The sequence below is a fragment of the Oncorhynchus masou genome, chromosome 1 (genome assembly GCF_036934945.1).
Source record: "Oncorhynchus masou masou isolate Uvic2021 chromosome 1, UVic_Omas_1.1, whole genome shotgun sequence".
NCBI classification, from domain to species: domain Eukaryota; kingdom Metazoa; phylum Chordata; class Actinopteri; order Salmoniformes; family Salmonidae; genus Oncorhynchus; species Oncorhynchus masou.
In genome coordinates, this window is record NC_088212.1 from 44,713,312 (window position 1) to 44,727,976 (window position 14,665).

Here is a 14,665-nt window from a genome sequence, read left to right on the forward strand (position 1 = left end):
CTTCTTGAAATATTTCAGAATTTTACATCTGTTCGTTATTTGGAGACTAAGACGTCATGGGAATCAGCGGAATCTGTCGAAACTAAACCGTTTGTTTTTTGCTCTCTCTGTCTCTGTGTGTGTGTGTGTTCAAGGGACGAAAAGGAGACCCTGGCCTTTCACCTGGCAGAGCACCAAAAGGAGAAAGAGTGAGCATTTTGTGTTTCATGTTTCACTGTGTCATTCTCTGAAAAGGAGAGTGTAACACCGGATAAAGTAATAATACCGGATAATGTCATAATTCAATAATGTAATAAGTTATCTGTTACAGAGAATTTTTGCTTCGGTCATAGAGAGTTACTCGAGAAAATGGAAACACACTTTGGGATAACCCAATTCTTTCAATTGTCCGATATGACTTACTGTGTTATCTGTCTTAGCTGGCATTCAGCAACCAAAGCAGCAGAGACATGTTCCATGACATCACTGGTTTTACATGTATTCGCTACTTTACAATTAGCCTGAGAATGAAGAGTATATACTATATAAATCATTATTATCTTTATAGGGAGACCGTGGTGCTTCAGGACCCCCTGGACTGACTGGTCAAGTTAGCAGAAAGGTAGGAAACCACTTTACCCGTAACCCTGCCACACATGATACTGTATGAATCAGATTCTTCGAATGAGTACAGAGGACCACATTGAAGTGCACTAAATCCTAGGCTACACCCCAACCCTGCCTGCCCATTCCTAAATCCCTATGAGCAGTGTTCAACAGGAATTTCTCAGAAAGGACTGTTTAGAAGGACCGAAGCCAAGAGCATTTTTCTCACGGGATGTTTCTTCTCTTGTTTGGAGAGGAGCCTAACATTGTGCAGGCGTAGTAGTACTGTACATTAGTGCACCTGTGTTCAGACCGACTCTTCTTCAGGCTCACACTCTGGAATAGCTGGATTGGAATATACTAGCTGGGTTGTGACCTCATCGTCAATGCTTCCAACACGACGAGGGTGATTGAGGAGAGTCTTTTTTTGGGCGGGAATCAGTGGGAATCACACGCAGTGTAAAATAAATGATGTAATTCCCTCTCTTTGACAATTGTCCTCAATACTCAGTAGTGTTCTGCTGAAATCTTAATGGCATTTTGTTATAGAGATGGAGTTCTTTTTCATGTACTGTCTCAACTCAATTTACACACATCCTATTGCTAGTGTACATGACGTATGTGTTCACCCATAAGTCATTGTCTTAAGATGCACTTCTGCGGGCTTCACTCCAGTCCTGCCCTTGCCCTGGGCATGTAATACAGCTTAATCACTTACCACGGGAGACTGTTACACACACTCAGGTGGGAAGAAGGAAATCTGCTCCGTGCCCACGTACACATACTCATCATGCACTGACAGGCATGCACGCAGGCACATGCATGAGCAGATACGCACACACATGCAACCACACACATAGACATGCGCACACACACACACACACATGCACTCGGAAACACGCAGACACACACACGCACACACACACACACAGTTTATTCCATGTTAGGGATACAGATATTTGTTGACTAATGGAAAACATAATTAGCTGTATGGATTTTCACAAGACTCAACCGAAAACGTTACTTTAAACATCATTGCAAAAAAGATTACATTCAAGTTACCTGATTGCCGTACAGCAAACACATGTTATTCATTACCAGAAAATACAATAAAAGCTGGTGGAAAAAGACTTGGAGACACTACCTCTCCTAAATTACTGCTGGCAGGCAGTGATTCATGGTTATTCCACACATGGTCCACTGCCAGAGGGAGAAGAAATCTGTGAATGCAGGAAGAAACAGAAACTCTGAGTACAGTACAGCCAGGGGAACTTTAGGCCTCGAACCAACTGGTGCTGACCTGGGTTCAAATAGTATTTGTTTTCGTTCAGATACTTTGAGCCTATGGTTGAGTCTACCTGAAGTGACAGATGACTGTACTATTTAACTTGAGGACTGATCCGGGTGCTAATTTAGAAGTTATCACCTGCGCTGTAATGATCTGTTTAGCAACACACACAATAATCATGTAGTCTGATTTGGACACATTTGTACGAGAGCAGTGAAGTCTAAACCTGGCATAACAACAATCTGTTACGTAGTAGGACAAGCTGACGGTGAAAGACCATCTGGTCTAGGCTACAGTCAAGGTTGTTTCATTCACTCTAAAATAGACTCCGATCTGAATAGGGAAGAAGGGGGTCTCTTTCAGCTCTCTCTGTGTCTGCGTCCTAAATGGCTCCCTATTCCCTGTTGCACTACTTTCTGAATGCCACCCTATTCCCTGTTGCACTACTTTTGACCAGAGCCTACATAGGGAATAGAGTGCCATTTGGAATGCAGCCTGTATGATGTGAGTAATGGAAAGAGGAGTTTATGGGAAAATAGCCGTTCTTTTTTCCATTAAAGAGGTGACTGACAGTTACTATGTATGTTTTAAATTGCATCATTTGCTGGAACATAAAACGATAGTTTGTAAAGCAATGACAATCTCACACTTTACATTTGTTGCAGTTAAATGGTGCATTTGTTACCGAAACATCTAGTCCCCCCGCTCCCCTTGAAGTTGTATCCCATGCCCTTGTCCCTGGCAGAGCCTCTCCCTCGGTGGGAAACGTGTAAAAGATGTAATGGACGAAGTTACCCTGCAGTCAGGGTTGTCTGGCAAATCAGAAGAGGCAGTCAGGCGGTGGGGAAACTGACACACTATGTAGAGCATCTGGACGGTGTTGGAGCTGCGTGTGTGTGTGTGTGTGTGTGTGTGTGTGTGTGTGTGTGTGTGTGTGTGTGTGTGTGTGTGTGTGTGTGTGTGTGTGTGTGTGTGTGTGTGTGTGTGTGTGTGTGTGTGTGTGTGTGTGTGTGTGTGTTTGTGTGTGTGTGTGTGTGTGTGTGTGTGTGTGTGCTCGCTCACATGGGTCTGGTCCTGGCCGACCCTGCCCTTTCCACAGCCAGCCCAGCCGTGATGGCATTGGCACGGTGGAATTATTTTTATTAGATACTAGGTATTTTTTCTACTAGACTTTCCTCTCGTATTCCAGACTATACGTAGGTGATGATCTGACACATTTGGTGGCTGGGCCTTGGTTAGGTTTCCTATTTCTTCAGGAGATGTTGATGTAGAGGTGTAATTTGTGGAAAATGACATTTTCTAATAATCCCTCTCACAGTCAATATTGAATAGTGGGGATGAAAGAGCTGAGAAAATGAAACCAGTTTCTCATTTAAAATATATAAATCCAATGGAAAGAATATGTTCTGTCTGCTAAAGTTATTTTACTGCTTCATACAAGAGGGGTTATACAATACCTTACTGTGTCATAAGTATGCTGTTTGCAAAAAATAATTTGCATTCTGCCTTGAAATTATAAAAATTCCAATGTGTACCAACAGATGCAAAACTGGGCAAATGTTTGTAATGGGACCATGGATTATACATCCGCTAGTCTAATAAATAACTCATCTTGAATGAGAGAGTACCAATATTCCTCTCTGGAGCTGTGAGCCATGGCTATGTGCACGGGACTGCACATTCAGACACATGCTCACACACTGCTCCTCTGTCTTTCTGGCATGGACTCTCAGATCAGAGACTGCAGCATTTCCCTCCTTTTACTATACTCAGCTGTATGTCGCTGGCTCTGGAGCTCAGACGCATTCTTCGCTTGTCCACGGTTGTGCAGTGGCTCAGCCATGACTTTTTACTCTGCTCCAGGGGGCTGGGTAGTGACGCTTTTATAGAACAGATTTCCAGAGTCCCAAATGGCAGCCTATTCCCTTTGTAGTGCACTACTTTTGAGCTGGGCCCATAGTGCTCTAGTCAAAAGTAGTGCACTATAAAGGGAATATAGTAGGGTGCAGGGATTATTTGTAATAAAATAAAATAAAAAGAAAAATAATAATCTGTTGGGCCTTCTGTTTAGAATCAACCGTTGAAGACAACGACTGGGCTTCATAGACGTATCTCAACATCTCTGTATGTAAACTGTGTGTCACACCTGCTCCTGCAACGCCCTCTACTGCTATTCCTGTGTCTACTTGACCTGCCGCCTTCCCCAGTGCTCTTTCCCTCTCTCTGTGTGTGTGTGTGTGTGATTGTGTGGGTGGAGACAGGTGTGCTGGAGTCAGAGCAGATCCCCACTAGCTGCAATCTGTTCCATAATCAAGACCTCGACTAAACTAATACTCAGCCCTGCCACTTCCCGGCTGCCAGACCGTAATCTCTGCTCAATCAGTCTACGTTTCTAGCCGTTTGTTACTATGCAGATCCTGTTATCCTGTTGTGCCTGTTTTCCTTGCCTGATGCTGTTTTCCTTTCCGCTACAGAAGTGCCCGCTCTGACTCTGGTCCCTGTCTCCAGTCCCACGTCTCGTCATTCTGCTACTCTGTCCTGGATTCTCCTCCGGACCTGCTAACTCTGTCTCAACCCCTCCCTCAGCCTCTGCACCTGGTTTCCAGCAGTGTTTCAATAAATACCTTGGTTACGTTATCCCAGTCTCCTCGCCTGAGTCTGCTCTTAGGTTCCCCTGTTCCACTCCACGTAACACTGTGGGACTTGGCAATATGTGCTTTGGTGTTTGGTGTATTTGTCTCTATGGTGGTGTTGGCATGCAGTGGTTTACTCAAGTGTGGCTGTTGCCGCTGAAAGGCATGCTAATTAGCAGGAGCCTGCAGTGATAGCCACATGCACAACTGAAGGGGATACATTCACTCACACATAAACACATAACACACACACACACACACACACACACACACACACACACACACACACACAGGGGATACACTCCTGTCTCTCCGTCTCCCCAGGAGTTTGTCAGCTAAGTACCTCAGGAGTCAGATATGCAGGTTCTGAAATAACAGAAGTGCCCTCAGTCTAGCTACTGCATCTCGTTGTTTCCAAACTGTCCCCTGATACACTGATTGACAGTAGGCCTCGGGGAATTTTCATACTACGGTTTATAGTATGTTTCTCAGAATAAGGTGTAAGGACCATCTAGTGTTAAAGCATGCCAAAGCCTTGTGCAGACTACTTATTGTCTAAAAGTATTGTACTTGTATACAGTCTTAGAATTAGGGGGGACTTGAGGAACCCTGGAGTTCTTCTAGAAACCATTGCAGTCACTGGGTTCATATTTGAACCTTTGGTTAGTTGAGGGGTTATTGGAGGAATATTTTAATATTCCAATGTAGCAAAGGGTTCCTGGAGGAACCTTTTTGCTGGCGCATGCGGAGCACTTTGAATTTATTTCGCCGTTGGATTTGTTGCGCTGCCAGACACAGCGAAAGATGCAAATATGACGATGGCTTTATGCGATAGCTAGCAACTTGTAAAATAATGACCCATTCCTATATGAGTACTATTTTAATAGCAATGTTGGAATACAACATTGTCTGTCAAGCCAAGCGGCAGGAAGCCTGGCGGGTAGGAGCTTAGATCGAGTCCCCGAGCTGACAATAATAATCTGTCCTTCTGCCCCTGAGCAAGGCAGTTAACCCACTGTTCCACAGGCGCAGAAGATGTGGATGTCGATTAAGGCAGCCCTCCGCACCTCTCTGATTTAGAGAGGTTGGGTTGAATGCGGAAGACAACTTGTACAACTGACTAAGTATCCCCCTTTCCCAATTATACTATATGTCTTTAGCCTGTTTTAATTCCGAAAAGATTATTGTGATAGTAATGGAATTTGTTTATGAGGATAATTATTAGGTGTTGGCTTAGGTTGCTAGCTACAGTGCATTCGGAAAGTATTCAGACCACTTGACTTTTTCCACATTTTTGTTACGTTACAGCCTTATTCTAAAATGGATTAAACAGTGTTTTTGCCTCATCAATACCCCATAATGACAAAGAAAGAGAAATTTATAATAAAAAAAACTAACATATCACATTTACATAAGTATTCAGACCCTTTACTCACTACTTTTTTGAAGCACCTTTGGCAGCGATTACAGCCTCAGGTCTTCTTGTATTTGGGGAGTTTCTTCCATTCTTCTCTGCAGATCCTCTCAACCTCTGTCAGGTTGGGTGGGGAGCGTCGCTGCACAGCTATTTTCAGGTCTCTCCAGAGATGTTCGACCTGGTTCAAGTCTGGGCTCTGGCTGGGCCACTCAAGGACATTCAAAGACTTGTCCCGAAGCCGCTCCTGTGTTGTCTTGGCTGTGTGCTTAGGGCCGATGTTCTGTTGGAAGGTGAACCTTCACCCCAGTCTGAGGTCCTGAGTGCTCTGGAGCAGGTTTTCATTAAGGATCTCTCTGTACTTTGCTCCATTCATCCTTCCCTCTATCCTGATGCTTGATGCTGCCACCACTATGCTTCACCGTAGGGATGGTTCCAGGTTTCCTCCAGACGAGACGCTTGGGGTTCAGGCCAGAAAGTTCAATCTTGGTGTCATCAGAACAGAGAATCTTGTTTCTCATGGTCTGAGAGTCTTTAGGTGCCTTTTGGCAAACTCCAGGCGGGCTGCCATGTGCCTTTTACTGAGGAGTGGCTTCCAACTGGCCACTCTACCATAAAGCCTGATGGGTGGAGTGCTGCAGAGATGGATGTCCTTCTGGAGGTTTCTCCCATCTCCACAAAGGAACTCTGAAGCTCAGTCAGAGTGACCATTGGGTTCTTGGTCACTTCCTTGAACAAGGCCCTTCTCAGCTTGGCCGTGCGGCCAGCTCTAGGTAGAGTCTAGATGGTTACGAACTTTTTCCATTTAAGAATGAGGGAGACCAGTGGGTTCTTGGGGACCTTCAATGCTGCAGAAATGTTTTGTTATCCTTCCCCTGATCTGTGCCTGGACACAGTCATGTCTCTGAGGTCTACGGACAATTCCTTTGACCTCATGGCTTGGTTTTTGCTCTGACATGCAGTGTCAACTGTGGGACTCTATATAGACAGGTGTGTGCCTTTCCAAATCATTCCCAATCAATTGAATTTACCACAGGTGGACTCCAATTAAGTTGTAGAAACATCTCAATGATGGTCAATGGAAACAGGATGCACCTGAGCTCAATTTCGAGTCTCATAGCAAAAGGTCTGAATAATATTGTAAAGAACTTTTTTCAGTTTTTTTTATTTTTAATACATTAATCAAATTTTGCTAAAAAACAATTACCAGTTTTTTCTTTGTCATTATGGGGTATTGTGTGTAGATTAATGATTTTAATTTTTAATGATTTACATTTTTTATAAAGGCTGTAATGTAACAAAATGTGGAAAATGTCAAGGGGTATGAATACTTTCCGAATGCACTGTAGCTGCAGTATCTTCAACCTAGCATACACTCTTACAATTGCTTGGTTGTTTGGATGAACCAACTGCTGGGTTGCAGGCATTGGGTCACTTAGTTGGGTTGTTTTATTTAAAAATAGCCAGGTTGGGTTGTTGATGCTGAGTTATTAAGATATGACCCAGCAGGACAGATCAGAAGGCTGGAGGCATGTCTTGGTAGGGGCATGGTTTTTATTTTTGGCCACCCGTGAGAGTAAATGTCCTGTTCATTTGTTATGTTGTATTGTCATCACATGTTAAGGTTGAACACTGACAGTTTTGTAGCTTACAGAAGTGTCTGAGTTCCTCAAGAGCCTATGCAAATCCTGATGTTGGAATAGCTACCACTTTAATACTAAATGTAATCAACAATGTTAATAATATATTAGAATATGTAATATGCATAATTCAAGGATATTTGAAATTTGTAGTGTGCTGCACATAGAAGCATTGTACCTGTGTAGCGTATACTGAGACAATTTCACAACCTTATGGCTGATTAATGGCCTGCTGTTTGTTGTTGTTGATTTGTTTGGTTTATTTAATCCATAGCTTCTTAAATAAACAGTTTATGAGTTCCTTTACAAGCTAACGAGGTGAGGAATTTCCAAGATGTAATGCTGAGGAGGGGCATGATTTCAGCACCCTGCAGTGCTGTGTGTGTGTGTGTTGTAGACTTACATAAGAAGTGTGATCATCAGAAACTCCATATCCTCTACCCGGGAGGTTAATATTACCATACTCTTTTTCCAGAGGGCTCTGATTGAGTACATGTGAGTCTGTATCTTGGTAGTATACAGCAATTGAAACGAAGCATAGCCTATCAGTACATATTATGAGGAGTTAGGTGATCAAAATAATATCCATTCAAAGTTGTCTAATGTTTTTCCTCTGCAGGGACAGAAAGGCCACCCTGGTCCCCCCGGTCAACCAGGAGATTCTGTGAGTATTCTGTTTTTTCTATTGTATGAGAATGACATTTATCTTTCCTCAGTGATCATATCTTATCAATCATTTCTACTTAACAAAACATAAACATATAGGGCAGCTTCAACAATGCAGTTACATTAAACTTAGCATAATGAATGACATCCTCATGCGGTTGTACATTTTTCAGTGGTTATTCTAACAGCTGCCGTCTTTATGTCTCTGCTGGTGTTAATGTGTCTGTCTACCTGACTGGGTCTGAAGTTTGAACCACTGCTGTTAGAGTGGAATACATCAGACAAAAGACTCTCCATCTGTTTACCCAACAAAGCTAAAGCTGTGGCTCGGCTGTCAGAACACATTGCTCCATGAAGACCAAAACATAAATTCTTGGAAAGAGAGAAAAGAAAAGGGGGAGGGAGAGAGGGGGAGGGAGAGAGAGAGAGAGAGAGAGAGAGAGAGAGAGAGAGAGAGAGAGGAAACTAATTCTTCTGAAGGGAGGATGTTACACATGAACACATTAGTACCTAAGGAATCTTGGCCAGAGAAATTTAGTTTCTGGCAGAGCTTAAAGTGGGCCAATTAGTCTGGACACCCTAAGGTCACTACTCCCGAGATTCCTTAAAAAACTACAAATAGTGCTAAGTGTACTGAAGAATGTGCAATTTGTAGTGTACTATCAGAACAAAGAGCATGGAGTTTTCACTGACCACATGGCCTAACCAGGGAAGAACATTGGCCTAGTTAAAGGGATACTTCAGGATTTTGGCAATGAGGCCCTTTATCCACTTCACCATAGTCAGATGAACTCGTGGATATAATTTTTATGTCTCTGTGTCCAGTATGAAGGAAGTTTCAGGTAGTTTGGCGACCCAATGCTAACCAGCCTTAACGCAATGGCTGGGAAGTACAGTTGAAGTCGGAAGTTTACATACACTTAGGTTGGCAACTACATATATCTTCTGTCTCTCCAAAAGCAACATGGGGCAATATATCAATTGCTATCTATCATGGCAACTGTTACAGACCTTCAGGAATTGCCTAAATGTACATATCAATATTTCAACATTTTACACTAATAGTATTTGACAGTCATGTATTGTGCAACTAGTGGAGAAATACTTATTCTCATTTGTTTTGGTCAGAACAGGTACAGTTGAAGTCGGAAGTTTACATACACTAAGGTTGGAGTCATTAAAACTAGTTTTTCAACCACCCCACAAATGTATTGTTAACAAACTATAGTTTTGGCAAGTCGGTTAGGACATCTACTTTGTGCAAGACACAAGTCATTTTTACAACAATTGTTTACAGACAGTTTATTTCACTTATAATTCACTGTATCACAATTCCAGTGGGTCTGGAGTTTACATACACTAAGTTGACTGTGCCTTTAAACAGTTTGGAAAATTCCAGAAAATTATGTCATGGCTTTCGAAGCTTCTGATTGGCTAATTGACATAATTTGAGTCAAATGGCGGTGTACCTCTGGATGTATTTCAAGGCCTACCTTCAAACTCAGTGCCTCTTTGCTTGACATCATGGGAAAATCAAAAGATATCAGCCAAGACCTCAGAAAATAAATTGTAGACCTCCACAAGTCTGGTTCATCCTTGGGAGGAATTTCCAAACGCCTGAAGGTAACACGTTCATCTGTACAAACAATAGAATGCAAGTATAAACACCGTGGGACCACACAGCCGTCATACCGCTCAGGACGGAGACGCGTTCTGTCTCCTAGAGATGAAATTACTTTGGTGCGAAAAGTGCAAATCAATCCCAGAACAACAGCAACGGACCTTGTGAAGATGCTGGAGGAAACAGGTACAAAAGTATCTATATCCAAAGTAAAACAAGTCCTATATCGCTATATCGACATAACCTGAAAGGCCGCTCAGCAAGGAAGAAGCCACTGCTCCAAACCGCCATAAAAAAAGCCAGACTACGGTTTGGAACTGCACATTTGGACAAAGATTGTACGTTTTGGAGAAATGTCCTCTGGTCTGATGAAACAAAAATAGAACTGTTTGGCCATAATGATCATCGTTATGTTTGGAGGAAAAAGGTGGAGGCCTGCAAGCCTTGAAGCACAGGGGTGGCAGCATCATGTTGTGGGGGTGCTTTGCTGCAGGATGGACTGGTGCACTTCACAAAATAGATGGCATCATGAAAGAGGAAAATGATGTGGATATATTGAAGCAACATCTCAAGACACCAGTCAGGAAGTTAAAGCTTGGTCGCAAATGGGTCTTCCAAATGGACAATGACCCCAAGCATACTTGCAAGCAAAGTTGTGGCAAAATGGCTTAAGGACAACAAAGTCAAGGTATTGGAGTGGTCATCACAAAGCCCTGACCTCAATCCTATAGAAAATGTGCGGGCCGAACTGAAAAAGCGTGTACGAGCGTGCCTACAAACCTGATTCAGTTACACCACCTCTGTCATGAGGAATGGGCCAAAATTCACCCAACTTATTGTGGGAAGCTTGTGGAAGGCTACCTGAAACGTTTGACCCAAGTTAAACAATTTAAAGGCAATGCTACCAAATACTAATTGAGTGTATGTTAACTTCTGACCCACTGGGAATGTGATGAAAGAAATAAAAGCTGAAATAAATCTCTCTCTCTACTATTATTCTGACATTTCACATTCTTAAAATAAAGTGGTGATCCTAACTGACCTAAGACAGGGAACGTTGACTAGGATTTAATATCAGGAATTGTGAAAACTGAGTTTAAATTTATTTGTCTAAGGTGTATGTAAACTTCCGACTTCAACTATATATGGGTATCTGCTTGCAACTTCCTTTAACTTCCTTTATACTGGACATAGAGACAGAAAACCAAAGATTTTTTATATCTAAGCCAAATAGATCACAGCCTGACGTTTCCAATGGGAACAAATGATTCGTAGTGGGCAGAACAAGCAAAGAGGTGAGCAGAGCCAAGCACGAGCTTGCAAGATCCTATTGGTGCATTCTAGCATGCATCTGCATATTTTCGTTAGGTCACGCCTAGTCTGTGAAGTGCGCGTGTGCAATAACTCAATTCACTTTTGCACTCCTTCCAAATAATGTGACTTTTTAAAACTTTTTCAAAGGGTACTCTACAAAACTTTGTCCACTCTGTTCATAACATATTCTAGTTTTGGGAACAGAAAACTGTATTGAGATCAAATGTTTCATCAATGAGGAAATGTGCAAAATGTGCAGAATGTGCGACCAAAATCCATATTGTTATGTTTTCTCTCACTGCCGGCCAGCGAGCTTCCTCTCACTACCATATTTGGTAGTGAATGGAAATGCCAAGAGGATGCTTCACATTTATACATCTGGTGAAATATCTCTCATTGTTTTATCTGTGATAAAACTGATATCCAAAAATTCATCTGACTTTGAGGATATAGATAAAAGTTATTTGCCAAATTGCCAAAATCCTGAAGTATCCCTTTAAAGGTTTTCACTTTGGCCCAGAGTTCTTAGGGCTGGCACAATTACCAAATTGCAGTGTAACCGACAGTTATGGATGAAGACCGTCATGAAAATAAAATAACCGTCATAACCTTTAAAATACAGAATATACTGTAACATGGAATCTTAACAACGTGATGAAACTTTGTCTTCAGTTGCCTAGGCAATTCCCCCCAATGGGTGGTGCACAATTAGCCCTCCGTCGTCCGGGTTTGGGGAGGGTTTGGCCGGCAGGGATGTTGTTGTCCCATCGCGCAATATTGACTCCTGTGGCGGGCTGGGTGCAATTCACGCTGACGCGGTTTCCAGGTGTCAGAGTTTTCTCTGACACATTGGTGCGGCTGGCTATCGGGTTAAGCGGGAATTGTGTCAAGAAGCAGTGTGGCTTGGCTGGGTTGTGTTTCGGAGGACACACGGCTCTCGACCTTCGCCTCTCCCGAGTCCGTATGGGGGTTGCAGCGATGGGACAAGACTGTAACTACCAATTGGGGAGAAAAAGGGGTAAATATATATATATATATATATATATATATATATATATATATATATATATATATATATAAAAACATATATCAACAGAAAATATATATATATACAGTGCCTTGCAAAAGTATTCGGCCCCCTTGAACTTTGCGACCTTTTGCCACATTTCAGGCTTCCAACATAAAGATATAAAACTGTATTTTTTTGTGAAGATTCAACAACAAGTGGGACACAATCATGAAGTGGAACGACATTTATTGGATATTTCAAACTTTTTTAACAAATCAAAAACTGAAAAATTGGGCGTACAAAATTATTCAGCCCCCTTAAGTTAATACTTTGTAGCGCCACCTTTTGCTGCGATTACAGCTGTAAGTCGCTTGGGGTATGTCTCTATCAGTTTTGCACATCGAGAGACTGAAATTTTTTCCCATTCCTCCTTGCAAAACAGCTCGAGCTCAGTGAGGTTGGATGGAGAGCATTTGTGAACAGCAGTTTTCAGTTCTTTCCACAGATTCTCGATTGGATTCAGGTCTGGACTTTGACTTGGCCATTCTAACTCCTGGATATGTTTATTTTCGAACCATTCCATTGTAGATTTTGCATTATGTTTTGGATCATTGTCTTGTTGGAAGACAAATCTCCGTCCCAGTCTCAGGTCTTTTGCAGACTCCATCAGGTTTTCTTCCAGAATGGTCCTGTATTTGGCTCCATCCATCTTCCCATCAATTTTAACCATCTTCCCTGTCCCTGCTGAAGAAAAGCAGGCCCAAACCATGATGCTGCCACCACCATGTTTGACAGTGGGTATGGTGTGTTCAGGGTGATGAGCTGTGTTGCTTTTACACCAAACATAACGTTTTGCATTGTTGCCAAAAAGTTCAATTTTGGTTTCATCTGACCAGAGCACCTTCTTCCACATGTTTGGTGTGTCTCCCAGGTGGCTTGTGGCAAACTTTAAACAGCACTTTTTATGGATATCTTTAAGAAATGGCTGTATTCTTGCCACTCTTCCATAAAGGCCAGATTTGTGCAATATACAACTGATTGTTGTCCTATGGACAGAGTCTCCCACCTCAGTTGTAGATCTCTGCAGTTCATCCAGAGTGATCATGGGCCGCATCTCTGATCAGTCTTCTCCTTGTATGAGTTGAACGTTTAGAGGGACGGCCAGGTCTTGGTAGATTTGCAGTGGTCTGATACTCCTTCCATTTCAATATTATCGCTTGCACAGTGCTCCTTGGGATGTTTAAAGCTTGGGAAATCTTTTTGTATCCAAATCCGGCTTTCAACTTCTTCACAACAGTATCTCGGACCTGCCTGGTGTGTTCCTGGTGTGTTCCTTAAAAGCTCTCTGCGCTTTTAACGGACCCCTGAGACTATCACAGTGCAGGTGCATTTATACGGAGACTTGATTACACACAGGTGGATTGTATTTATCATCATTAGTCATTTAGGTTCAGAGATCCTCACTGAACTTCTGGAGAGAGTTTGCTGCACTGAAAGTAAAGGGGCTGAATAATTTTGCACGTCCAATTTTTCAAGTTTTGATTTGTTAAAAAGGTGTGAAATATCCAATAAATGTCGTTCCACTTCATGATTGTGTCCCACTTGTTGTTGATTCTTCACAAAAAATACAGTTTTATATCTTTATATTTGAAGCCTGAAATGTGGCAAAAGGTCGCAAAGTTCAAGGGGGCCGAATACTTTCACAAGGCACTGTATATATATAAAAAGATTTGGGCCAATAGCACAGCTACAGTCACCAACTGCTCTAGATAACATAAAAGCAGCCTAACCAGCTCTACTAGAAGGAGTAAAATGGTCAGAGTGAGGTGTTCTCTCCTTTGTGTCTGGAGTTAGCTAGCAAGCTAGCCAACTTTAGCCAGTTAGCTTGGGTGCTTGACTGCCATTGTGAGGTCAGAATGCTCAGATCAAACCTACTCCTCGGCCAGATCGAAAAGCTCTGAATTTACAAACTCCCAGAGCACACTCCAAGCGAAATTATGAACACACGCATAGAAATAGAATCAATAGAACAGGCTTGGAACCTCTAACCCTGGCAAGTTGACTGGTAAACTAATGGGTACACTTGCAATGGCTGCCTGGTATTGTGATGCAATAATGCCCATGGTAATGTAGAATGTTCATTCAATTGATGTTAACTGATGTGGCTCATGCAATGGAATGTATTTTTTGTTTTGTCAAATTGAGTTGAATTAAGAAATCAGAGCACATATTGATGGAAACACTTCCTGCTTTTACTTCCTGATTTTAATTCCTGCTTTGCTCCCATGTGTACACTTGCAATGGCCACCATTCCACCCATTATGGTATCATTGACTTGAGTGGGGACGCCCATTCTATTTCTATTGATGATATTTTGGGGAAATCTTTTGCCTATACTGTAGATAGAGCCAATATCAGCAATGGTTCTGCTGCCTTCCAAACGCACTGCTGACCACACAAAGGCTCTTTATCAAGTGCCTAATTCCTCTTTCTCC

At 42.3% G+C, this 14,665-nt stretch overlaps 1 protein-coding gene across 1 annotated transcript in view; it reads left to right on the top strand.

Moving 5' to 3' along the window:
• LOC135545104 (collagen alpha-1(XXVII) chain B-like) overlaps window positions 1-14,665 on the top strand; it is a 144,044-nt gene that overhangs the window by 46,219 nt on the left and 83,160 nt on the right. Inside the window, exons 6-8 of the mRNA XM_064972744.1 lie at window positions 135-188; window positions 548-601; window positions 8,180-8,224. Coding sequence (XP_064828816.1) covers window positions 135-188; window positions 548-601; window positions 8,180-8,224 — 153 coding nt within the window. The remainder of the gene's footprint in view (window positions 1-134; window positions 189-547; window positions 602-8,179; window positions 8,225-14,665) is intronic.